This window comes from Sceloporus occidentalis, unplaced genomic scaffold, assembly GCF_023333645.1.
Source record: "Sceloporus occidentalis isolate IW3139 unplaced genomic scaffold, rSceOcc1.0.p SCAF_3, whole genome shotgun sequence".
Taxonomy (NCBI): Eukaryota; Metazoa; Chordata; class Lepidosauria; order Squamata; family Phrynosomatidae; genus Sceloporus; species Sceloporus occidentalis.
In genome coordinates this window covers 113,613,082-113,638,083 of record NW_028316983.1, presented here as the reverse complement: position 1 = coordinate 113,638,083, position 25,002 = coordinate 113,613,082, and the positions used below count along the sequence as shown (strand labels likewise).

The following is a 25,002-nucleotide window of genomic DNA, read 5'->3' as shown; positions in this document are numbered from 1 at the left end:
GTGTATATTCACTTCAAATGGTTTGTTTACACTTATATCATGTACACAGTTGTTATTTCTTGAAGGGGAATGGCCAGCACGGTGTTACTCAATGTGCCTTTTTAGCCCTGCTCAAAATGGAGGGCATTCTGGGGTTCTCCTTGGACACTAGGAGGTTGGAATGTAGGACACGTCCTGGAAAAGGAGGACACCTGGTTGCCCTCTCAACCCTTGAAACTGCAGTCCAAAACACACTGTAGAAGTGACTCACTGTGAGACTGCTTTGTTTGGCTCTTTGCTGTGGAATTCTGGGAGTTGGAGTTTGTTGTGGGGCCCAGAGCCCCACAACAAACTCCAACTCCCAGAATTCCATAGCAAAGAGCCAAACAAAGCAGTCTCAAAGTAGATTACTCCTCCAGCCTGGAAGCAGCCAATGTGATTGACAGACAGTCACCAGTACCTGTGGCGAAGGGGCGTGGCCTGGAGAGGCGGGCGTGGCCTCCCTACGCCCCGCCCCTTCTCGCGCGCTCTTTTCCCCTCAGAGGAGGAGAGATAGAACAGAATGTAATAATAATAAGGCTCTGTCTTCCTCCTCTTTTCCCGGCGTCCTTTGCGGCGCCCGTCCGCCATATTGGGAGGCTTATGGGTGAAGAGGGGCCGAGACAGTCGCTGCCGCCTCCGACTCGCCTCAGCCCTGGCTGCGGGAAGAGGACTAGCAGGAGGCGCCGCCGCCGCCGCCGCCGCCGGGCAGGAGAGCCGAGCTGCGGGGAGGGAGCGGGCGGGACACCGAGAGGGCGCCGGTGAGTCGGAGGGAGGGAGGGAGGCAGGGGCGGCTGTTCCGCGGTTGAGGGAGGGCTGGCCCCGCTGCATCCCGGCGTCTCCGGTGGCCGAGGGGCTTCTGGGAAGGGTAGTTTCTCGGGCCCCAAGGAACTACCATTCCCAGCATCCCCTGCATGCATAGTTAAAGCGGGTGGCAAACCCTGTCATTTGTTCACTTTGTCTGTTGCCTGAACGTAGCATGGAGAATAAGAGCTTGCTGGGCTCAGCCTCTGGGGAAACATGTCGGCCTTTCCCCACCGCCTCCTCCCGCTCGCCCTCCCTCCCTCTTCCCGTTCCGACGGGAGAGCCATCGCCAGCCCCTTCCATCCCCAAGGGAGAAGGGGGCGGGGTCCTTCTCTCCTTGCTTTGTTTCCTCTTTTCCTTCCTGTTTCCTTCCTCCTTCCCTGCTTTCCGTCCGTCCTTCCTTCTTTGCTTTTCTCCTTCCTTCCTTCTCTCCTTCCTTCTTTCCACACTTCTTTCCTTCCTTCCTTGCTACATCTTTTCGTTCTTTCCTTCCTCCTTTCCATCCATGCTTCCATCTTTACTTTTTTCCTTCCTTCCTTCCTTCCTTCCTTATTTCTTCCTTCCTTCTTTCTTTCTCTTTCCTTCCTTGTCTCCATGCTTCTTTCATTCTTTCTACCTTATTTTCTTTCTTCTTTTCTTCTTTCCTTCCCTCTTCCTGTCTTTCCTTCCTTCTTTGTTTGCTTCTTTTTGCCCTTCCTTCCTTCCTTTTCTTTCTCTTTCCTTCCTTCTCTCCATACTTCTTTCATTCTTTCTACCTTATTTTCTTTCTTCTTTTCTTCCTTCCTTCCCTCTTCCTGTCTTTCCTTCCTTCTTTGTTTGCTTCTCTTTGCCCTTCCTTCCTTCCTTCCTTCCTTCCTTCCTTCCTTCTTTCTTTCCTTCTCTCCATACTTCTTTCATTCTTTCTACCTTATTTTCTTTCTTCTTTTCTTCCTTCCTTCCCTCTTTCTGTCTTTCCTTCCTTCTTTGTTCCTTTCCTTCCTTCCTTCCTCCCTCCTTCCCTGCCACGGTTGTCCCCTCAGAGAGGAGGAATGATGCTCTCCATTCCGTTGTAGTGCCCCACCTCCAGCCTTGAGGAGAGGCAGAAAAGAGATCATAATAATAATAATTGATGATGATGATGATGATGCAGAGGAAAGGGCTCCCCCCAAAATGCCCTTGGGTCCCTTTGTCTCCCTGCCTCTGTCCCTCTGGGGTAGCTTTCATACACAGGAAGGTCATTTCTCCTTTCCCAAAGTCTACAAAGAGTGGTTTGATCCACGTCAGATCACAAATAACATTACACTTCTCTGCTAAACATCGATGGAGACTACCACCTGAACACTAAAGAGATTGAAGGGAGTTGCTGAGTCTTGTTGCAGACGTAGTAGTAGTAGTAGTAGTAGTACAGTCCAAAGGCATAGCAGTTTTAGTCTGGAAAACTGGTATACAAGGGATCTTTTATTATCTTTTCAACTGACTGAAAGAGAGATGTTGGTCGCATGAGCTTTTGTAGACTTGGGTCTGCTTCCTCAGATCAAGTCTACAAACGCTTATGCTACCAGTTTTTCACTTTCAATCAGTCTCAAAGGTGCTGCAAGATCCCTTTGTGTAGTAGTAGTAGTAGTAGTAGCAGCAGTATGTGCACTGGTCAGTGGGACTTGCTTGTCACTGGTCTTAGTATTTAGAAGTGACAAGGTAAGAGGCGTTCTACTTGTACTTCTTGTACAGACTGTCTCTGGTCTCTCCACCTCTTGCATCTGAGGAAGAGGCTCAAGTCTACAAAATGCTACCAGTTTTTCTCTTTCAGTCAGTCTCAAAGGTGCTACAAGATCCCTCAGCATAGTAGTACAGTAGCACTTGCCAGTGGGGCTTGCTTGCCACCAGTTTTAGTCAAGGTTTCGCAATGCCTTCATAGTATTTATTGGTGACAACAAATTAACAGTTAACAGTTGCTAGCTTGTGAAGTGGTTTTTTTACACCGCTTTCTCAAGGCAGGTCTGTAAATTGTATTTTAGGACATCTGTTTTGGAGCAGAAGGACTGTGGGAAGTCTTGGAGTGTTTTTGGGAATGAGCGCTCAAACTGTTGTCACATCAGAAAGAAATGCAGCAAGGGTCATTGACTGTCTTTCAGTAGATAAAACTGGGCAAAACAACTATGTGCTCCTTGTATAAAAGGCAGTGTAAAATTCAGTTAATAAAAATGAAGGGATGCCTATTTAGCAATTTGTACTTGGAGAATCAGTTCCAATGTACAGATCATTTTCTATGTCCCGTAAGTACAGACAAACAGCATTCCTTGTGGCTTCAACATTTATATAGTACAGCTCCTCCAACTTCAAAAGGCACAAAGCAGTTCTTGCGTGCATATACTTAAAACAGAGTAGAGCTTATACAAGTCGATGTGTGTGCATTTTAGACATGGGAGCCAGTTGCTAGGTTAAGGGGCAGTAAATGTAATCTCATTGAAGCAAATATGTTGGGATGAAATACTGTACATGGATGGAAAATAGAGAGGGCTACTTATTTTACTGAGGCTACGTACGGTATACTACACCTCTCAGTGCTTCCGCACACAGGGTGATTTTCATGAAATAGGGAAATAAATGACATTTCAGTAAAAAGGAACGCGGTCAGGAAACAAAAGTCTTCAGCACCATATTACTCCCATGGTCTCCTGCACAACTTAATTCAGTAAGAGACATGGCTGTACTGGGCTTGTGACAGTCTTATCCAGCAATCTGCCTCTCTTTAGTGATGAAATGGGCTGTGCTCATGACACCAGCCACTTAAACTAGCTGCTGTAGCACGATGTTTTAACTGTGCTCATTTGTTCCAGCTTGTACTTTTGGGACGATGGTTTCATAGACCACTTTCTCCATCTTATCATAGAAACCTGCTCTCACTGACTCTGAGCCATAATGGCTAAGTAGAGTTACGTTAAGAGCTGCCATGTCTCTGAACACCAGATGTTGGAGGCAAATGAGGAAATAATGGTATCTTCTTATCCTTCTAGCAGGCTTCTCAGTGGCATCTCTTTAGTAGTTGTAGGAACCTTTCATCCAACATGTCAGCTCCTCTTGTTTTTTCAGATTATTTTGTATCAGTGTGACAGATAAGAGATATCAGATGGCTGGGGAAGTTTGCACTGCCTACAGTACAGCATCTTGGGGGGGATTTCCCTCAAACCCTGATACAAATGATAAAGACGTTTCACCCTTTCTTCTAGCTAATACTGAAACTCTTCAGCTATATAAGCTTGCTTCCTAGATTTGTGGCCCACCTGTCTTCTGAGTTACTCAGAAACTATACTAGTCTCAAAACAGCCCAGTGAGATGGGGCTGAGAGACAGTGATTTATACAAGCCAATGCTGAGATCTGCAGCTAAGAAATGAATTCAAACTCAGCTTTTCACTTTCAGCCCGAATGCCCTAACCTGTACACCACATTGTCATATTTTGCTTCTTCACAGTACCCTTAGGAGTACTCTTTGAAACTTAATTCTAACAGGAGAGGAAGGAACATCCATCTGTTTTACTATATCTTGAACTTACTAACATCCTCAGTTATCCCACTTGTGGATAGTAAATGTCTTTTCATAATGTGGAATTTTAATTTCTCCTGTCCCAAAGTCTACAAGGCGTTATTCAAGCTATGTGAGATCACAAATAACACTACATTTCTCTACACACTGCAGCCAAAATATGTGTTCTGGGGAAAAGGGAATTGAAAATGTACAAGATTATTTTTGGCTGAGTGCTAGCATTAACTACTTTCACAGAAGATGTTCTGTGTGGGCTGTTTGCTTTTGTTTTGTTTTTAAATAGTATAGCTGGTTTATTTAATTTTTAATTGAATGCCTCCATGCTGTCTTGAAAATTATTTGCACACTATTAAAGAAGCCCTATTGCCTGCATATTCTAAAACTAGAAAAAAGAAGTAGTTCTTAATTGAATAACCTGGTTTTTGTTACCAACTCACTGATCATTCTTGCAAGGGGTCTGCTGAGTTTTAGCTCCATAGATGTTAAAGCAAAAATGAACCATTCTAAAGGCTTTATGCAGACTTAAATCTTGAGCATGGTTTAAGACAGATGTGGACTACTGTTGATGGCTAAGGGGCCACATTACTCACCCAGGAGGAGAGCTGCATCCCCCACTATACCTGCCTCTGCAATATTTGTCTCCAAATGCTCTTTAGGGGATTTGGAGGCATTTCTACCATATTTTGAGCCTTCCCGAGCCCATAGAAGTCACTCTGTGTATTTGTGCTTTTTGTGTATTATGCGCTTTGACTGGATGGTCCTTATGCTCTCTTCCAATTCTGTGATTCTATGATTTTGTGTTATTTTGACTCTGGGGGCACAAAAATGGACCTGGAGGGTATTTTTCGGTCCACAGTCCATACTTTTGTTAGCCCTGACATTACAAGAATATATTCACAACCATGACTTTCCCAACCATGGTTAGGTATCATGATTGATTTTATTTGTATTCTTCCTTTCCCCCAGGGTTGGGTTGCCAGGTGGCTTCCTACATAATTGAAATAAGTTCCAATAAAGACATAAGTTATACATATTACTGTATGTACTTCTGTATAAGTTGAGAAATTTTAGTCAAAGAATCGCACCTCAAAAACTGGGTCGACTTATCCATAGGACAATATAAATACTGTATTTTAACTCTTATAAAAAAAGGAACCACTCCTTAATTGATGAAAGGCATGAGCTTAGTTGATTTTGGAAGAACCTAAAAGAAATTCTCTCTTTCTCTCTCTCTCTCTCTCTCTCTCTCTCACACACACACACACACACACACATGTGTGTGTATGCTGGGGTGCTGATTCTGGCCTTTTTGAATGTCTGGGAGGGAAAATGGCTGTGGTTCTTTGGCATGTCCCCCATGTTTCTTTTAGGTTCAGTTATTCCATTGATGAGGAATTGGCCTTTGAAGGATTTGGATGAGACATTTGTGTATGTTTGTCAGCTTTTCGGGGCTAAAATCAGGCAGTTACTGTAATAAAGTTAGTCTGTAATCACTGCTAAAGTAGTCACAATTTTCCTTACTTTGCCTTCACATCCTTTTTGACATGTATGTGTGTTTTTGCCCACACCTGGTCACCTCTCTAACACAATGCATGGCCTTGGTATCCTTTTCCTATGCTTTGTCCTTTACATTCTTTGTTACGTGGCCCTAAGTTTTATCCTTTACCCAAGGGTCATATCAAAATCCAAAACCTACCCTCGACTTACACATGAGGGCGACTTATATACAGGTATTTACTGTACTGTAATTTGCAGTTGAATTAATTATGCTCTTAAAAAGTCCAATTAAAACAAGATAAAACGTCTCACTAATACTAAATATATTACTACTATTACTACTACAGTTGTCCCTTGCTATTTGTGGGAATCTCTCTGGACACCCCCCCCCCCCCCGAGCAAAAAACAAGAGACCTTAAGTCCTGTTCTTTTCAGTGGGCATGTGTGCCTGCTCACACCACTGCATGCCTCTGATGATGGTGGAACCAAGTGACGGGTTTCTTTTGCAGATGTCAGCACCTAGGCAGGCTTGTATGGGGGAATACAGTCTTACAGATAGCCTGGATCAAAAGTCATGTAGGACTTTGTAGGTTATTACCAGTGTTTATTTTTTTCTTGAAAATGGATTGGTAGCCAGTGAGGCTGTTATAATGGTGGAGTTTCTTTCTTGTGATTAATCCTAGTCACCAGTCTGCTCACAGCATTTTGGACCGGTGGCAGTTTCCAAACACACTTCAGAGACGTGGCACTATGACCACATCAGAAATCCAAGAATGAGCACAGCTGGCACATGGATTTTTAATTGTGCAAATGCATTCCAGATTATTGCAGAAACCTGGGAATCCAGGTACAAGCCCGAAGCCAGGAGTAAACCCAAAATGAAAATTTGCCTCTTCATGCAGAATGTAGCCCAATCACAGGCTGAATTTCTATTCCTTGATCTCCTTTTTGACTGACCAGAAGCATCACTGTTGTATTTAGATCCACCTTCAGTTTGTTCAGCCACATCTCATCCATTACTGACATCTCATCCATTAATGGGAATAATAGACAGCCCTGAGGGACTCCATTGGCAAAGGCTTTGAAAATAAACAGAAAAGTCTTTGGTCTCACAGCACCTCTCTTAGGTAAAATAGTACCATCTTCTTAACCTGTTTCTCCAGGAGAGCCTAAAGCTACTGAAAACAATTACTCCTGGATAAGAAGCCCAGAAGTATACCATGGCTGATAGTATCAAAAACTTCTGCTGCCCAACAGAAGCAACTGGAAAACACTTCAGTTCTGGATGTCGATCCCCTATCAAGCTGACCATAGCCTTCCCTATCCCATAACCAGTTTTGAAGCCAAATTGAGGTGGATCTAGATAATCAGTTTCTTCTAGGAACCTTTGAAACTAAGAGGCTTCACAGTCTTGCCAAAAATGAAGTATTGGAGATTGGCTGATAGTTATCTAATGTGCTAGGATTCAGGGAAGGCTTTTTAACAGTGCTCTCCCAACTGTTTTAGATATAAGGAAACCTTTCCTTCTTGCAAGGAAGCATCCATCATTCCTTTACCCAGCTGTTGTGGGGAGGCGGATGAAGCAGTTCTGCACACAAAAAACATGGTTATCTGGAAACTTTGGTCTAGTGGTTAGGATTCCCGATTTTCCACCAGATGGCCCTGGTTTACTAGTTGTAGCGGGAAATATCATAAACTTGGAACAATCACTGAGGGAAATTAAAGAAGAAAATGCAAAGGCAGGCTTACTGCTGATTATAAAGAAAACAAAAATAATGACCACAGAAGATCTACATAAATTCAACGTGTCCTAGATCATGAAGAAATCAAAATGTTAAAGCTTTCCTGTATTTTGTAGCAAACATTGATCAGAAAGGAGACTGCAGTCAAGAAATCAGAAGACTAGGAGTGGGAAGGACAGCTATGAAGAAACTAGGCAAATTCCTAAAGATCCTGTATTCCCCATCACCATGTATGCATATGAGAGATGGACAGTGAAGCAAGCAGATAGGAAGAGGATAAATTCATCTGAGTTGTGCTGCAGAAGAGTGCTGAAGATACTGTGGATATCCAAAAAGACAAATGGTCCATCATCAGATCAAGCATTAACTCTCCTTAGAAGCCAATCTGGCAAAAATGAAGCTGTTATACAGTACTTTGGCCACAGCATGAGAAGACACGACTCACTGGAAAAGACAATAATCCTAGGAAACCTGGAGGATAGTAGAAAGAGAAGGAGACCTCATACCAGAAGGATGGACTCAATCAGGGAGGCCATGAGCCTGAGTCTGCAGGACTTAAGCAGAGCAGTGAAGAACAAAGGATCTTGGGGACATATCATCCACTGGGTCACCATGAGCCAGAGTCGACTCAAAGCTAGTTAACAAAAAATCTGGAAACTGGTGGGGTTTTAGGGTTGTTTTTTGTTTGTTTGTTTTTTGCATAAAATGCTAAAAGTTTTTGTACAGAGGACCCAGATTTCTGTAGTGAATAATTTGCCAAAGCACTTCAGGAACTGTGAATACTAGAATTTATTTTCTCTACAGCAGTGGAAATTACTTGTTTTGAGGATTAAATGTTGGAGTATTTACATCTGTAGCCCTTACACTGCATTTCTGGTTTTTTAAATTCCATGAATGGGTAAGAGAGGAAAGTGTTGATTTCTCCTGACACACTAGACCAGTGCTCTCCCAACCTGGTGCCCTTGAGATGTGTTCGACTGCAACTCCCATTGTTCTCAGGTTGTCAGGATGGCTAGAAATGACGGCAATTTCAGTCTAATACACCTCAAGGAATCCAGGTTTCGGAAGACTGTTAGTCATTGCCAGCGATTCCTGAAAAGCCACTGTGTGTCCTATGTAGACAAAGGAGAGAAAGAGTCACAGACCAGCTGAAATGTGTGAATGAGGATGCCTTATTTTCCTGATTTTCTGTTGTTTCTTGGTTTGGGTGCTTTATTATCCTGTTTCAACAGCCTGCTCTAGGGTGCTGGTTTTACACATTATTGCATTTCAGTTTTGTTTTGTATAAACTGCTACCACAATCTCTTCAGTGTTCATTTATTATATGAACACAAATGCTCTTCAGTGCTCTGCAGTTGAATGATTAATGATGTAGTAACATTTCCATATCTCTCTATAATTGTTATTGGAAGCTGGAATTTTGGCAGATATTCATAGAAATCTACATACCAGCATACTAAATCTCTTTACATGGCTATAAGTCTGTACAGTACTTGTACATGGAATATATCTTGTCATCATTGTTCATGTTTCATTTATTCAAGAGGGCCAAGTGCTTATCTAGCAAAAACGTCTCAACATATGCAGAAGATAGTGTCCTGGATCATCAAGGCTCTCAGATTTGCACAATTAATGCAGGCTCAATCAGTCCCCCAAATATGTTAAGATGGGAATGTCTTCTTCCTCTTGGCAGCTTCCTCCTTTTCCCAAGAAATGGGATTATTACAAACTCTGCCAACACACAGTTTTGTTTATGCTAATATCAAACTAATTATTTGTGTGGCCATTCTTGCGTAGTTAACATGGCCCCCATTTGTGAAGGGAAGATACTAGGTTTTGGAAGAACCCTAAGATTGGTTGAAAATTGAGTATCCCATATAATGACATCTTCGTATAGCTCCCACCTGTCAATTCCAGTTACAATAAATTAGGAGGCTGTTTTGGGATTTAGTGACTTGTTATATTAAACGCTGAAGCTGTAGATAAAGTTAAAAAAGTTTTGCAGTAGGCCATCTCATATACTTGGATTGAATCAGGATACTTGGGTTCACCTATGGTATATACTACTGTTGGTTTTAGTTTTATTGAACTGATGTTGTGCTCTGCTTCATGGTCTTACAGTTTAGGACAAGGAGATGGACCATCCCCTAGATGCACTTGTGGATAACTGGGATGCTGCTAAGAGAAACTCTGTCAGCAGAGTTCCTTGTAAAGCTCTCCTTTCTCAAATGTTCATGCTTTTAATGAAAATCCTCCCTGGCTCCTGGCTGTCAGTTTATAGGGTCACTGCACACAGTTTCGCACTTGTGCTTTGAGTGTCTTCTTTGGGGTTTTCCCAAATGCTAATAATGTGAGGATACTCATTCTTTCTTGGACCCTGGGTGATGGAAACATGCACCAGCAATAAAAGGGAAACTTTATTGGTGGCTGTCATTAAATTTGTATCCCTCAATTTAGGGTTGTTGACCTTATTACAGTAGGATGAGCTAGCTTGCTGGGGGTAGATAATAAACATTTTAAATAGGGATTAAACATGATCACAAGAGTGAATTAATTTTTGGATAGCAGTCCCGTCCCCCCCCCCCCCCCCCCCGTGTGCCAGAGATCATATTTGTGTCCATTCACCAGGGATCAGAAGCCAATGGCTCAGGAATTTGACCAATCGAGAAACCCCCCACTTTGAGTAGTATTGGTTTAAGGAGCATTCATATTTTTCACACAGTTTACCATCTTAGTAATAATATTAATAATCTTTAATAAACATGCACCTTGCCATTATAAATGTCTGCTTATTTGTGCAATGAAATCATAGGGGAATGTTGACTGAGATGATGCAGGCACCACAACCAGTTTTCTTGATTCGTAAAACTGCAATGGCAGCTTCTCCAATATCTCAGCCACATTCACAAAGGGGCCTTAGTTTTTGAAACTGTTCTGTGTCCTGCTGCTGCTGCTGCTGCTGTGTACCTCCAAGTCATTTTTGACTTATGGAGAACCTCTCATAGGGTTTTCTTAGCAGGTTTCTTCGGAGGGGATTTGCCATTGCCATCTTCTAAAGCTGAGTGTGTGTGACTTGTCCAAGGTCACCTAGTGGGGTTTGAGTGGGGAATCGAACCCTGATGTCCAGAGTTGTAGTCCATGCTGGCTCTTATCACGCTGTTCCCACAGCCACCTTAATCTGGCCTTGCGTGTGGGTCCCTGTGCATTTGAGACACACAGATGAGAAACAAATAGAGTGCAGTGGATGCACTGGCAATAAAAGAAGAGCAAGAAAATTTGGTTTTCCATGTGATAATACAGAAGACACTCTTGAAACCTTAAACACATCTATATCCAGTGTGATATTTACAGGTTCCTTTGTAGGAACAGAGCAGGGAGCTCCGCTGTTAGTCTCTAGATTGGGAGGGCTGGAGATGAATATAGGAGCTAGATCAAATAAAGCTAGTCAGTAGAAGCCAATTTGGGTAGCTTTACCTTTGGTGGAAGAAAATAATCTCTCGGTTTAAGATGGTATAAACTTCTGCTTCTCCAGTGCAGACACCTGGAGTTGATCTGCTAAATTTGGTGTTCTGTAAGTCATACAGATACAAAGGTAAATCACTGCCCATGCTGCTTCCAAAGGAGCCTTTTATTGCTTGCTTGTTCCTGCTGGGTCCAGGGCCATTGAGAGTGTGCCTTGATGTGCCTAATTTGATTGTCTGGTGAGACACTTTTACTCTCATACAGAAAACACCACAGAGACACCATGACTTTAATACTGTCACCACCTGCCCCTCCACACTTTGGGGTGTGTGTGTGTGGTTTTGAAATCTACTGTGGAAATGTACCTTTTTGGTTGGCTAAATAAAAGTCCTAGCACAATATTGGCCTGTTACAGACTGCCAAAATAAAGCTGCTTCGGGTCTCTTTGGAGGTATGCTGTTTAAATGATGCATGGGTCCTATGAGTCCGGAGGTCAAGCCAAAACCACACTCCATTCCTAAGTACTGGAGTGCAGCTTTGGTGCAACTTCTGGATTCTTAGGATGCACGCATCATTTAAACAGCATACCTCCAAAGAGACCCGAAGCAGCTTTATTTTGGCAGTCTGTAACAGACCATAGTCTTTGGGATTAGGTTTATGGTCAATATACCTACCCTTGCATCCATAAGATTTATTTATGTGATTATATAGCTTAGTGGGAAGTGAGTGGCCTAGGTTGCCAAGTTCCAAAAGACTGCAGGAGAGAGTGGATCAGTATTTCACTTCAGGGAAAGACTCATAAGTGAGTTCTACACAATTGATCTTTTTCCCCCCCAAATGTTCTGGAAGACAGAGAAGGTGTGGGTTTGTTCACGTAGCAAAATTATAGCCCACCCTTCCCTCATGTGCACATCTCACTGGAATGTGTTCAGGAGGTCTGTCACTCCTACTAATATGAGATGACAAACACCCACCCCCGTGGCCTCTATGATGCATGGAGAACTTGGATGAGTACAGAGATGTCTCATATTGCACAGGTAACTTCCAGGAAGCCATTCATGGTTACCAGCAGTAACTTGGCAGCTGCCATTCTAGAATGCGGGGTGGGGGGATGATTCACTTATGTATTGCCAGTTTGGCAGCCCTATTAGAACTGTGTCCTCTACAGATTGGTATGGGTAAACAGCTTTGAAAAGGTCTTCAGGTAGCAGCAAGATGCCTGGTCCTAGGAGCATATACAGAGTGATTTGATTTAATTCATGATTTAAACTTCTTTGAAGGACTAATTTCTAATTATTTTAATTACTGTATAAACCACTAGTAAAGAAGAATCTATTTCTTCATAATTTCTTAGAAGAAGTAAATTATTCTTTCCTATAACCTTAATACATACTCAGGCATTTATGTTTCATTCTCTGGCTTTGCACTTTGAAAGACAGCAAGAGAGCTTATATACTTCAGCTATATTTTCCATCTCTATAATACACTGTTAACATCCAATTGGAAGTTGCGTAATTAGAATTTACTAATTTTTCTATGAAAGTGTTGAAATCTGAATTTTAAAAATCAATTTAAATGAAAAAAATACTAATATTAAAAATCTCACAAAGAGTTGATTTTTATTATCTCTGAAAGAAGCCAACCAAGATTTTGGGAGAATACAAAACACACACACACACACACCAATGCAACAAGTATTCAGAATTGGTTGGTCTCCAGAACAGTTCTAAGAATTGAATGTTATCTGCATGATGTGGCTTTGCAGCAGTGGTACCACTTTACCTGTCAGAAAGCATTGGAAGAAGCACAGATGGGGGGAAATGAAAGGGCATTGTTTCCTCATACAAATTCTGCCTTCTCCATGAAATTTTGTTTCAGTGTTCAAATTTCTATCATAGACTTAAAATTTCAGTTGAACATTTAAAAATACAATTTAAGTATCCAAGGAAAAGAGGCAGGTGCAATCACTAAAGGGACATGAACACTGAACGAAAATTTCATGGGGGGAAACAGTCTGAGGAACCTAACCATCAGATGATGAGTAAATGAACTGTCTTTTCCTCTTGAAATGTTAAAACTTTTGTGAAAATGTCCAGCCAGCTTGGATGGTTAAAATAATTGTTTTTTTATTGTTTGTTGTTTTTCTTTTAGCCATGTCTCAGGCTGTGCAGACAAATGGAACACAGCCTTTAAGCAAAACATGGGAGCTCAGCTTGTATGAACTTCAAAGAACTCCTCAGGTATGTTCATATTTTTTTCTCCTTTGTTGTATGAGTTGCAGATGATCCTGTTTTATTGTGCATGTTAATTTCTAATTTGCTCTTGAGAATGATTAAACTAAAATGACAGCTGACCTGCATTATTAGAAATAAGTAAAGCTGATGGATTTGTAAGATTTGTTTTTTCCTTTGTAGAATTCTTAAGTGATACCTTCACTGTGGCCAGGAAATAATTGCCTGACTATGCTGTTTTTTTTATCATTAGGAGGCAATAACAGATGGCCTGGAGATAGTGGTGTCACCCCGAAGTCTCCACAGTGAGCTGATGTGTCCCATTTGTTTGGATATGCTGAAAAACACGATGACGACTAAGGAATGTCTACATCGTTTTTGTGCGGATTGTATCATCACAGCCCTTAGAAGTGGGTAAGTAAAAAGAAACTATATGAAAACTTTTGATCTGGACTGAACATTACATTGGGATTTTTTCATACCATAAGGGACATACAAAAATATTATTGCTGCATTTCTGAGATTGTGTTTTACTTGCCCCAGCAGGGTTACGACTCTAGTGGGTAAGAATGGTGCATTAGGTTTCATTCTTCTCTGCAAAGAAGACATCCAGCATGTTTAAGTTTCATTATGCCCAAGCTGGGCAAGTGATTGTGTGACTTAGACTCTTAGGCTTTTAGCAGAGATCCTTAGCTTCTTCCTCAGTTCTTTACATAGCCAAATGAATACAAAGAATGAGATAAGAAAAAGACAGACAGGTAATTTATTATAATGGTCACCGCTAAGGTGGGGCTGGATGTCTCCTTTTCAGACAAGATTGAGCCTTAAAGATAAATGTCCAATGCACTAGAAGAAGCTATCCAGCAATGGGATATGGCAAAGCTGAGACAAATGTATCAGGGAAGGATGGTGATGCTAAAATGCCTCAAAGCAAAACCATGCCCTGAAGCACTCTTATGCCTAAGGAGGCCCTAGAGAATGCAGACTTGTCTGACTTACAAACATTGTTAAAGTGTTGAAAACCTTATAAAAATTCCAAATTGGAAAGTAGTGATGCACTACAGGAGACATTAGAGAAGTGCCACTGAGGAAACGCCTAACGGTAAAGTGAAAAAGTGAAATCAGATTTTTTACATACCAGTAAGGCAAGGCGAAAAGCTACTTATGTAGCATATCAGGTAGCATAGATCTGACTTTAGCTTTGATTTAAAGTCTTTATGTAGAAATTCTAGCAACACTCCAGCACTGGCACCAATTCAGAAAGGCTTCCCACATACAGTGGGCTTTTGGTATCTACTGCAGTTTGGTTCCAGGATCCCTCTTGGATTCCAGAATCCATGGATGCGCAAGTCTCATTAAATACAGCAGCGTAGTATAATGGTGCCCCTTATATAAAATGGCAAAATCAAAGTTTGATTTTCGGAATTTATATATTTTGAGTATTTTCAAGCCGTGGATGGTTGAATCCATGTATACAGAGGGCTGACTGTAGTTTTGTCAAATGTACAATAAAAGAGTGTCTGGATGCTAGTAAAGTATTAACAACACTGTCACAGTAACCAAAACCTAAGTAAGATCTTCTCTCAGAAGCCACTTGGGTAGGTGCAGCAAGTCCAGGTGTGAATGGAATACTGGACCCCAAGCCAGAAGATATGGCAGATGTGCATGGAATGGAAGGCCCTTCACTGGCTGATTGAAAATTTTTTGGAAAACATAGGCACCTTGGCCAACATGGAGATGCCAGGACAATCATTGCATTCCTCATCACCTTTAAAACTCAAGATCAGGGGAATTGAAGAAAAGACATTGAGGCTACTTTAACTTCAGAATATCCTAGTCTTCCATTGATGGAGACAGAAACCTCATGAAAAACCTGTCTAGTTTCTTGAACAGATCTACTTCCAAATGGCCTTTGGATCTGAAGGAAGACACTGGATCAAGAACCCATTCATCTGCATCCAGACTTCATCTGCTTAGGAAAGCCACTTCCTTGTTCAGATCTCCTTAAATGTACTGGTCTGACAGAGACGGAGGATGCTTTTCTGCTATCAGAAGGATCACCTCTTTGTGAAGAGAATTGTAATATGATTCTCCTTGCCTGTTTGTGATCATTTATCATTCCTTATGAGGAACAACTTAGGGAGCTGGGGATGTTTAGCCTGGAGAAGAGAAGGTTAAGAGGTAATATGATAGCCCTGTTTAAATACTTGAAGGGATGTCATATTGAGGAGGGAACAAGCTTGTTTTCTGCTGCTCCAGAGAACAGGACCCAGAACAATGGATGCAAGCTACAGGAAAAGAGGTTCCACCTCAACATTAGGAGGAACTTCCTGACAGTAAGGGCTGTTCGACAGTGGAACAAACTCCCTCGGAGAGTGGTGGAGTCTCCCTCCTTGAAGGTCTTCAAGCAGAAGCTGCATGACCATTTGTTGAGTATGCTTTGATTGAGATTTCCTGCATGGCAGGGGTTGGACTGGATGGCCCTTGTGGTCTCTTCCAATTCTATGATTCTATGAACAGCAACATGGCTGCCAGAAAGAAAGGTGCTTCCAACTTGGCGGTCAGAAGTAGAGAGACACTCAAAATGACTGCTGCAAGCACCATAGGAAATACACGACTTCTGAGTGGACATAGTTGGCACAGTACACTTAGTGGAAATCGGGTGGTCTCCAGTGAGTGCATGATTTCAGTGGGAAGTGGGGAGGAAGCCACCTTGTTAGACCAAATGTCACTGTTGAATTAACAATCTGAGGGAACTGATCTCTGGCCTCCATATCGTCAAACATCATCTGACTTTTTACGTCTTTTTGTAAAACTTGCTTATCAACAATAACTATGGCAAGGGGTGACATTGTTCCCTCAACTGAGGTAGAGGCTGTATCTGCTTCAGAGGCAGGAGCTGGGATCAGCACATTGTGCTAGTGTCATACACCACTGCTGTTTCAGGGAAGATGGGCTTCTGCAAGCTCCTAATGCCTCCCTGAGGAGGCAGTTTAAGCGACATTGGAATGCTTCACCACATTAATCCTGTTGCGAAGTGAAGTGTGTCAGTCTAGCTCTCTTTGTTTAACAAGGATCCACTCCAACCCTTTCCATTGCTTTTAGATAAATGGAAAACCAATTGGAGGAGCTAAAGAAAAACAACTAAAGGAGACAACGGGACAAGTAGAAACAGACTAGACAAGAAAAAGTCTGAAAAAAGACAGGAGAGAGAAACATGACAAAGGGAACCACAATGGTGTGGGAAGGGAAATACTTAAAACTGAAGTAAAAAAATGAAAAAAAGAGAGAAAGGAACATACCCCCCCCCCCAAGAACGCAAACCTGAGGAGTTGAAAGTAAGAGCAACATGAGCTGGGCAAGACAAGGGAATGAAATGAGGGAGGAACTAGAAATATCTATGGTCACGATTCCTTGTCTTGCTTGGATAGTGGAGGGACTAATGGGTATTGGTTGGGTACTTCTCTGCAGACAGAGACTACACAGTTCCCACAATCTAATCCTCTTCTTCCCCTGAGGAGCTGTCTGGTATTAGTAGACTCCAGAGAGCTTCATGGGATAGCAGGGGCTTGGACCCTGGTTTCCCTCGCTGAAGTCCAGTGCTCTGCAGGATACTCCAAGCAACTATTTGCTTTTTTCTGTTGGGGTGTGTGTACATGTGTACAGAGGAATACATAAGACTCTACTGTCACTTTCTTATCCCTTTCCTGCTCATTCAACAAATGGTATGTAGGAGTAATAACAGTACAAGGTGATTAGGTCTGGGCCATTCTGTTGAACCCTGTGGTGCTTCATGTTTCTATCTGATGTGCCTTTGTCAACAGTGTATATAACTTAGGTGATGTCAGCAGTGTAGTGAATGCCACAGATTTATTGGTAAGTGTTTGGCTTCTGAAATGCAGCAGATTGATTTGTGCCTGGACAGACATAGGTAGGTTTTGTTTTAAGAAGTTGCTAGTGTACTGGTTGAGATCTAGGTCTAATGTGACACTAGCAGAGTGAAAGACTCACCTAGCATAATTGTGTTGAACTGAACCAGTGCACAAGTGGGAGCACAAGAGATGGCTTAGAGAGTGCTAGTTCACTGATAAGCAGTAGAGAAATGTACTTGCTATTGCTAATACATGTAGTCCGTTACACCATGAAAAACTGCACTGGATCCTCCCTTGTGCTAACTCTGTGCACTTATTTCTGCTTGTGTTTATAAAATTATACTCTTGGGTACAACATCAGACCAAAGAGTTACAAAGAATGCTATGGGGAACAGAATTAACATTCTCCTCTCCTCCTCTTAGAAACAAAGAATGCCCTACATGCCGTAAAAAGCTTGTTTCTAAAAGATCTCTGAGACCAGACCCAAACTTTGATGCCCTCATCAGTAAAATTTATCCAAGTCGTGATGAATATGAGGCTCATCAAGAGAGAGTTCTAGCAAGGATCAACAAGCACAATAATCAACAAGCTCTAAGTCATAGCATTGAGGAAGGTCTGAAAATCCAGGCTTTGAACAGGTAAGAGAATCTCAGTAGTCAAAAATTAGAAATGAGGAGGGTGGGAGAGAGCATCCTTTGAATGCAGGTGGGCTCATGCTCAGTCTCCAGCATTCTTCTTAATTGGGGCAGCAGGGCTGCGAAAAATCAATGTCTGCCTGAGGCTTAAAGCTGCTCCAAGTCAGACCAGACTTGGTGGACCAGTGGTTTGTAAGGCAGCTTTGTGTATTCATTAATTTAAAATATGTGAAAAGCATACATCTTGAATGAGGCCTGCATATTTTTCTCTGTCAGGAAAAGATGACAGATGATGTAAAGAAATGGCTTCTTGCTGCAAGAGCCTAGGGGCCAGTGCCTCAGTGCTGAAGCAACTATAGTCTAACATTAATTTAAAAGCTAACTTAAACTAGCACCACATGTTATATCTTGAAATACTGGTTAATCTGTTTAACAAAATTAAAAGGCAGTCATGGTCAGGGGAAGGATTGCTAGGTGGATTTATCAATGCTGAAAGGCCCAGTCTGTCTTAATATAATTAATGTCACTTGTTTGGTTGTTGAGCACAGTTCATATTTGAAGTTGTGTTTCTGCTTTAGGGAGCTGTTGGTATAACACTGGGGGATTCATACTCAGAGGAGAGAGAGAGAGAGAAGTACTGAATAGTACTTCTTTTACTTCCACAGTATTTGAGAAACCTGTTCTATCAACCCATTAAACATTTTGTAATGATCAGGTGCCATTTCTCCTTCTATCCCCATCTTAGTTTTAATTTTGTCATTCTATTAAACTACAATTTTCCCTTTGTAGAGAAGATACTGCAGCCTATTAATAATAATCAGTGTTGATATTTTTGTATTTTAAAAGCCACTCTTCTAATATTTCCTCTTCAAATGATGTGAATTTGTACATGCTTATACCCCACAAGTCTGTGGAAGATTGTTTCTTTTATATGTTTGCTCAAATTTAATATTCTTTTCATGTGGATTTTTCTATCTATCTATCTATCTATCTATCTATCTATCTATCTATCTATCTATCTATCTATCTATCAATCATCTTATGGTCTGGGCTGAACATTCTTTTTCTGCATCAGGGTTTGCAGAATCTGGTGCCCCTATATTGAACCCCCCAGCCCCTGTGTTTAAAGGTTTGGGAATGTAATTTTGATATGATTTCAGCCGCATGAGAAATTTTTAGGGATCCATATGAGAAAATGCTTGCCCATCACAAATCTCCTTTGGAACTGATCAAGCAGTAATAGTGTAACTTGGGTGATGGACAGCCAGCCGCCAGATGGGACCCTTTATGACAGATCAGCACTTACTATATCATATCAACCTAGGATGGGGAATTTGTGGCCTTCCAGATTTTGTGCAGTTCCCAATATCTCTCACCTTTGGCCTTACAGGCTAGTGCTGATAAATACTGGAGTACAACAGTGTCTGAATGGGCACACATTTCCTGCCCTTTCACTCAATCTATCCTTTGGGATCTTGGCAGTCTTACTACATTGTGTCCTAGACTTTCTATTCTGTCTGTATTAATGAAAAACAGGATGTACAGAACAAATATATTTGCTAGTTACTGCAAGAGTGGCTGAAATGCTTTTATGGTTTCATGGACAAGTCATGTATCTTTATTAGGTTACAAAGAGGCAAGAAGCAACAGATAGAGAATGGCAGTGGAGCAGAGGACAACGGTGATAGCTCACACTGTAGTAATGCTTCAACTCACAGTAATCAAGAAGCTGGGCCAAGTAACAAACGGACCAAAACATCTGACGATTCTGGTCTAGAGCTGGACAATAACAATACAACAGTTACTATAGACCCAGTATTGGATGGCGCAAGTGAAATAGAACTTGTTTTCAGACCCCATCCTACGCTAATGGAAAATGATGATAGTGCACAGACAAGGTAAGCGGTAGTTCTTATTTTAGAAGCTTCATTCTGCATGGTAGACTGATTCTCTTTGGTGCTGGGGTGCTTTATGATAATTTATTGAAAATAAATAGTTGGGAATGTCATGCTACTGTTTTTCACATATGGCTTGGATTATTTTGATTGTGATGATTGATAAAATGTAACTGCCTTATTTCTGGTACAGGATAAGTAATCACATGGATTACCTTTGTTCCTGATGCAGGTACATAAAGACTTCTGGCAATGCCACAGTTGATCACTTGTCCAAGTACCTAGCTGTGAGACTGGCCTTGGAAGAACTCCGGAGTAAAGGAGAATCAAATCAGATGAATCTGGAGACAGCCAGTGAGAAGCAATACACAATTTATATTGCTACAGCAAATGGCCAGTTCACTGTGAGTAGTTGAGCTAAAACATAATTGGGAAGCAATAGCATGATTCAAAAAGAATGGTGCAAAATATAAAGCTGTTCTTACTTGGTTTGGCACCATTCTTTTTCATTCGCCAGGTACAGCTCAGGAATTCTCCTTTATGTGTAGGCCTACATTTCTGAGCTTCTCCTGTTCTCAAGGTCACCAATTTTAGCAGGGCAGGATTATAAATCTCCCTTATTGTGCTGTTCAGATTTGTTGAAGTAAGGCGTTCATTCAAATGTGAAAGAAAGCTGAGCTTGAAAACCAGATCTATTTCTTTATGGAATCCTGGTCTCTATTTTGTATGGGGGAAAGATCTAACTCTTTTCACTTGGGGCAAAGACAAAATGCCCAGTATGCGCCTTCCAAACTCTCAGAAACCACATGGAGAGGGTTTCTGCCTTTCACTACAGATGGCCAGAAGTGTCCTTCTGTTCTCTCCAATGTTTCATTTCTGCTCATGGTTATATAAACTATGTTGAACAACAACAACAAAGAAAAATTCTGAAAGCTGCATTATTTGTGTGTGCACATATGAAATTTTTTATTGAAGCTGAACACCTAATAGCAGGCTTGCCTTAGTTGAAAAGAAGTGCATGCTATGTGTCTTAGTGTAAGATGCTTTCAGTCTTTTTAAAAAGAAAAATGTCTAATACATCATCACCATCACAGTGACTGTCCTGTTTGGCTCCATATTAGTGCAGACTGATCTGCCTTCAGACTGGTAGACATAAGTCATTGAGATCTGTGGTCTTGAACTTAAATTGTGGCCCTCCTTTTGCAACAGCAGAAGAGAGATAAGCTTGAAAAACTTAATTGGATACCTTGCTAAAGTTACTTTTTCAGAAAGATGCCATTATAAGTTTCCTACTAGTGCAAGGCTGGGGAACATGTTGCTCCACAGAGTCCTAATTTCTTTGCCCCAAATGCCCTCTAAGGAACATGCAAGCAATTTTGCTATGTTTTGGCCCAGGAGAGTCCTTTTCTCTAATAGGAAGTGACCTGGAAGTAGTAAAATTGCTTCCCATAACCCCTAGAGGGGATTTAGGTGCAAACATTTTTTTCTTTTTTGTGCAGGGTAGATGTATTGGCGGATGTGGCCCTCCAGATCCTCATGGGGGCTAATGTGGCCTCTGAACCCCAAGAGTTATCCACCCTTGTAAGAGAGGAACCCCTAAATGTAAAATGTGTTTGGGAGGAGTGCTTGGAAGAATGCTGTGCTTTTGGCTGTGATAACTGCTATTTTTCTCATAATTTAATTGCCAAAACACTGATTAAACATGTGCCACTGAGTCACAACATTGTGATATCACTTTCTTTCATGTTTGTTAAGTATATGGACATACCTGGGCTGCATCTGTAATGCTGGTGATGAGGGGATGGTTTTTATATGATTTTTTAAATATATATATCCTGCTTAGGATCAGCTTTTAAAATCTTTTTCTGGCTGTGGTGAGCAGAGTACCTTGGAGAGACGTATCTGCATTAAAAAATTTGGGCAGAAAACAAAGTTGACAACTTTTGCAGCATCCCTCTCCTCTCAGTTAGATAACCCAATATAAATATTCATGGATTTTTCCAAAGCTTTGGGCTTTGCAGCACAATGCCATTGACACAATGTTTTTAAATATTGTACCTGCCATCCTCAATACTCAGAGATCAAAAGTACAGTAATGCCTCTGGTACTTAGCCAAGGTTGGTTTAGGTTCATGTAGAATTGTTTATGATGAAATATGATTAGCCATATTCATCCAGAGTGCTGTACTGTAGTTATTTCCAGAAGTGACTGGCTCCCTCACTGCTGAAGCAGTTTGCTGTGTATTTTACTAGCAAGAATAGCTTTATAAAATGTACTGAAGACTTTTGTGTAGGCATACAGTAAAGTGCCTTCAGTCTATGCACAGCTACTTCTTGCTTTGCTGTTGGGAGTGGAGTTGACATCTGGTTTACATTAGACTATTTATAGGCTGCTGTGACTAACCACTCTTCTTCTTAAGGATGTTTGCAAGACTGTGGTGTGTCAATGTTCCATTCTTTCAGTAGTTATATATTCTGTTCATTTTCAAATCAAGTAGTAATAGCTACTGTATATACTCATGTATAAGTCTAGAAATTTTAGTCAAAAATAGATTTTAAAAAACCCTTCAGTTGACTTACCCATGGGTCAATGCACCTTAACTCTTATTTAAAAAAACAAACACAAACCATCCCTTTCTATGAGTGAAGTAGTGAAAGTGAGAGCTTAGTCCATCATGGGAGAACCTAAAAGAAGCACTGAACCCATCTACTCTTTCCCCTGCAGTGCTGCTTCTGATCTTTTTGAATGGGTGGGAAAATAGCAGTATGCTTTGGCATCATTTTCCTTTCCTTCACCCATTAGGTCCTTTTATGTGCCCCTAAATCTTACTCTCGACTTACAGGTTCTATCAAAATCTGTAAATTTTGCCCCCACACCTGCTGTCGACTTATACATGAGGTCAACTTATAGTCGAGTATATGCAGTACTTCATTTGAAACATTGGCAATTAATATTGGATGTTTCTATCTTTGGCACTAATTTTTACTTTCGCTTTAGGTGCTAAATGGCTCCTTTTCCTTGGAGTTGGTCAGTGAAAAGTACTGGAAAGTGAATAAGCCCATGGAGCTCTACTATGCACCAACAAAGGAGCACAAATAAGCCTGATGGGCTTTAAGCTGGAACTGTAATTGTTTTTATAGTTCTCATTTATTTTAAAGAAGTGACGCACCATCCTCTGCACCATGGACAACTGCTGAGAGACTCTGGTTGATGAATATTCATGTTAATTATTAGACAGTATTTTGTGTGATATTTTAACTTATATATTTTTCCTTTTGGAGATTGATCTGTACATTCCATTGTTGCTGTCAAATGTGCTTTTTGATTTGGTGGCTCTTGTTCCATGTGCATGATGTTAGAAGCAGCAAAGGTCTTTTTGCAAGCATGCCTTCATGCTGGTGCATTCCACATTGGCAAACATACTAGCACCTCAGTGAGTGACAAGCAGAGGTACTTTAGTTTTCAGCAATGTTTGAACACATATGGTTAGAGTCAGTTTCTTAGTTACTGACCACTACTGATGCTGAGGAAAATGCTGATGCTGGAAGCTGGAAGGTTTGTTCATAGCAGTAACTAAACTATGCATTGCAATGAGTCCTTCTGCACTGTAAATATGAAAAACTGATTTCTATGTAACAGCAGCCAGAGTCCTGTTGGAGACATTACAGAAGGAAGTATTCAACACCTATTACATCATGCTGTCCTCTGCTCCCTGGTTGGTAGGCAGTTTCTTAACACTGGAATGTACGTCCATTTATTTTGGGTGGGCAAGGGGCCATCGGGTTGCTATTCCACAGCTGGGAAAGGAGAACAGATGTCACTCTCTTATTTTCAGAGTACATTAGAGTACTTGATGATCTGAGAGGATGATAGCAGTTCTTTGCCTGGCTGTCGACCTGCAGCTGGATATTGTTTGGGTACCTCCTGGCCTTGAGGGTGAACTCTTGTACAGGGAAGTGCCCAGTAAGGAGGGAAAACACAAGTGCTGATACATCTTGAAAACAAGTCATCCTTGCTGCCCGCTAGTTATTTGAGCATCATGTAGCTCATTTAAATGAAGGCAAGTCAGTTTCCTTTGAAAATCTGTCATTTTGGATGTGTACCATGTTAGATCAAAAAGGTACCCAAAACATCTCGGTAAAGTATTCCCACCATATCCTTTGCACAGTTAAAACATTAATGAATAGAGAATTTGCCCCAAATCACTCTTAATATTTCTTAGCCATATTAACAATATTTATCACTTACGAGTTTAACGAATACAGTGTTTTTAGCTGATTTTTTGTTTTGACTGTGTTGAAACTCTGCACACAGTCATTGGTGGTTATGTACTTAAATAAGGCAGATTGGATTTGATAAATCAGTTTTACCACTGTAAGCATATCTGCTACCTTTTGTATATGGAAGGTAGGGGAGGCTGCCTTTCATCCTACTTTTTATTTCCAGAATTCAGTATATGGATCAGTACCATTCGGTACTGGGAAACACAGCACAAAAGGCAGAAGGCTGGATGATACTGCTCAAAGCTCAGTATTTTTCCCCTTTCTCCTTATTAGCCTAAAGAATCTAGAAACTATGCACCAATCTGTCATGCTTTTCCTTAAACATTCCATTGTGATATTTTGGATGAAGCATATGGCTTTCTACTTTGTAATTTTTTTAGTCCTGTAGAACAAGGAAAAACTATAATACTGCCTTCTTGAAAATGTTTTAATATCAGAAAATCCAAATTATGCTTACAGTTTGTGCCATGAATCTCCACAATTATTACAAGTCTGGTGGCGGGAAGTAAAGATGTACCAACACGATTTGGTTTTGTTGAGTACTTTTGGTGTAATGTACAGTTTATATAGCTTGCTAGTGCATGTCCTCTGAATATAATCAGGCTTCTTTTTATGTGAAAATGCTTTTTTATGGGCAAATACCAATTGCAGCAGAACATGATCTGCATTGTGATTTACTGACAATAACATTTAGCGCTGTTATCGGATAAAAATGTCTGCAAAATTTTGAAAGCTTATCTACCTAGAGGGTGTAGTTCCCAACTTAGTGTGGGATAATGTGAATTTTTACTTCCATGTTTTAGTAACTTCACTAAATATTTATATTTGCTTTACTACATAAAGTAGCTGTTTCAACCAAGTAATTGCAGTGAGTTTTTAGTAATATGACTGATTACAGATTTAAGAACAAGTTACAGGTACATTTTATATTTCCTTGTTGCTGTTCAGACAAGAACATTTTGTAATGGCGGTGATCCTCAACTCCTTGACTCCTCACCGTTAGCTATACTGACTATTGGGATATGCAGTCCAACAACATCT

At 41.1% G+C, this 25,002-nt stretch overlaps 1 protein-coding gene across 1 annotated transcript; it reads left to right on the top strand.

Annotated features, from left to right (window-relative positions):
- Positions 1–594: 594 nt before the first annotated feature.
- Positions 595–24,820, top strand: RNF2 (ring finger protein 2). Its single transcript, XM_089515852.1, has 7 exons — positions 595–779; positions 13,196–13,284; positions 13,529–13,689; positions 17,571–17,786; positions 19,409–19,681; positions 19,911–20,082; positions 22,676–24,820. Exons 2-7 carry the CDS (start codon positions 13,198–13,200, stop codon positions 22,775–22,777), a joined length of 1,011 nt encoding a protein of 336 aa, XP_089371978.1. The 5' UTR covers positions 595–779; positions 13,196–13,197; the 3' UTR covers positions 22,778–24,820.
- Positions 24,821–25,002: the final 182 nt, after the last annotated feature.

Excerpts from the sequence above, each read along its gene's own strand:
- RNF2 (XM_089515852.1), top strand. The coding sequence starts at position 13,198 with ATGTCTCAGGCTGTGCAGACAAATGGAACACAGCCTTTAAGCAAAACA. Across the intron at positions 17,787-19,408 it reads AAAATCCAGGCTTTGAACAG|GTTACAAAGAGGCAAGAAGC; the intron begins GTAAGAGAATCT and ends TATCTTTATTAG. Across the intron at positions 20,083-22,675 it reads CAGCAAATGGCCAGTTCACT|GTGCTAAATGGCTCCTTTTC; the intron begins GTGAGTAGTTGA and ends CTTTCGCTTTAG.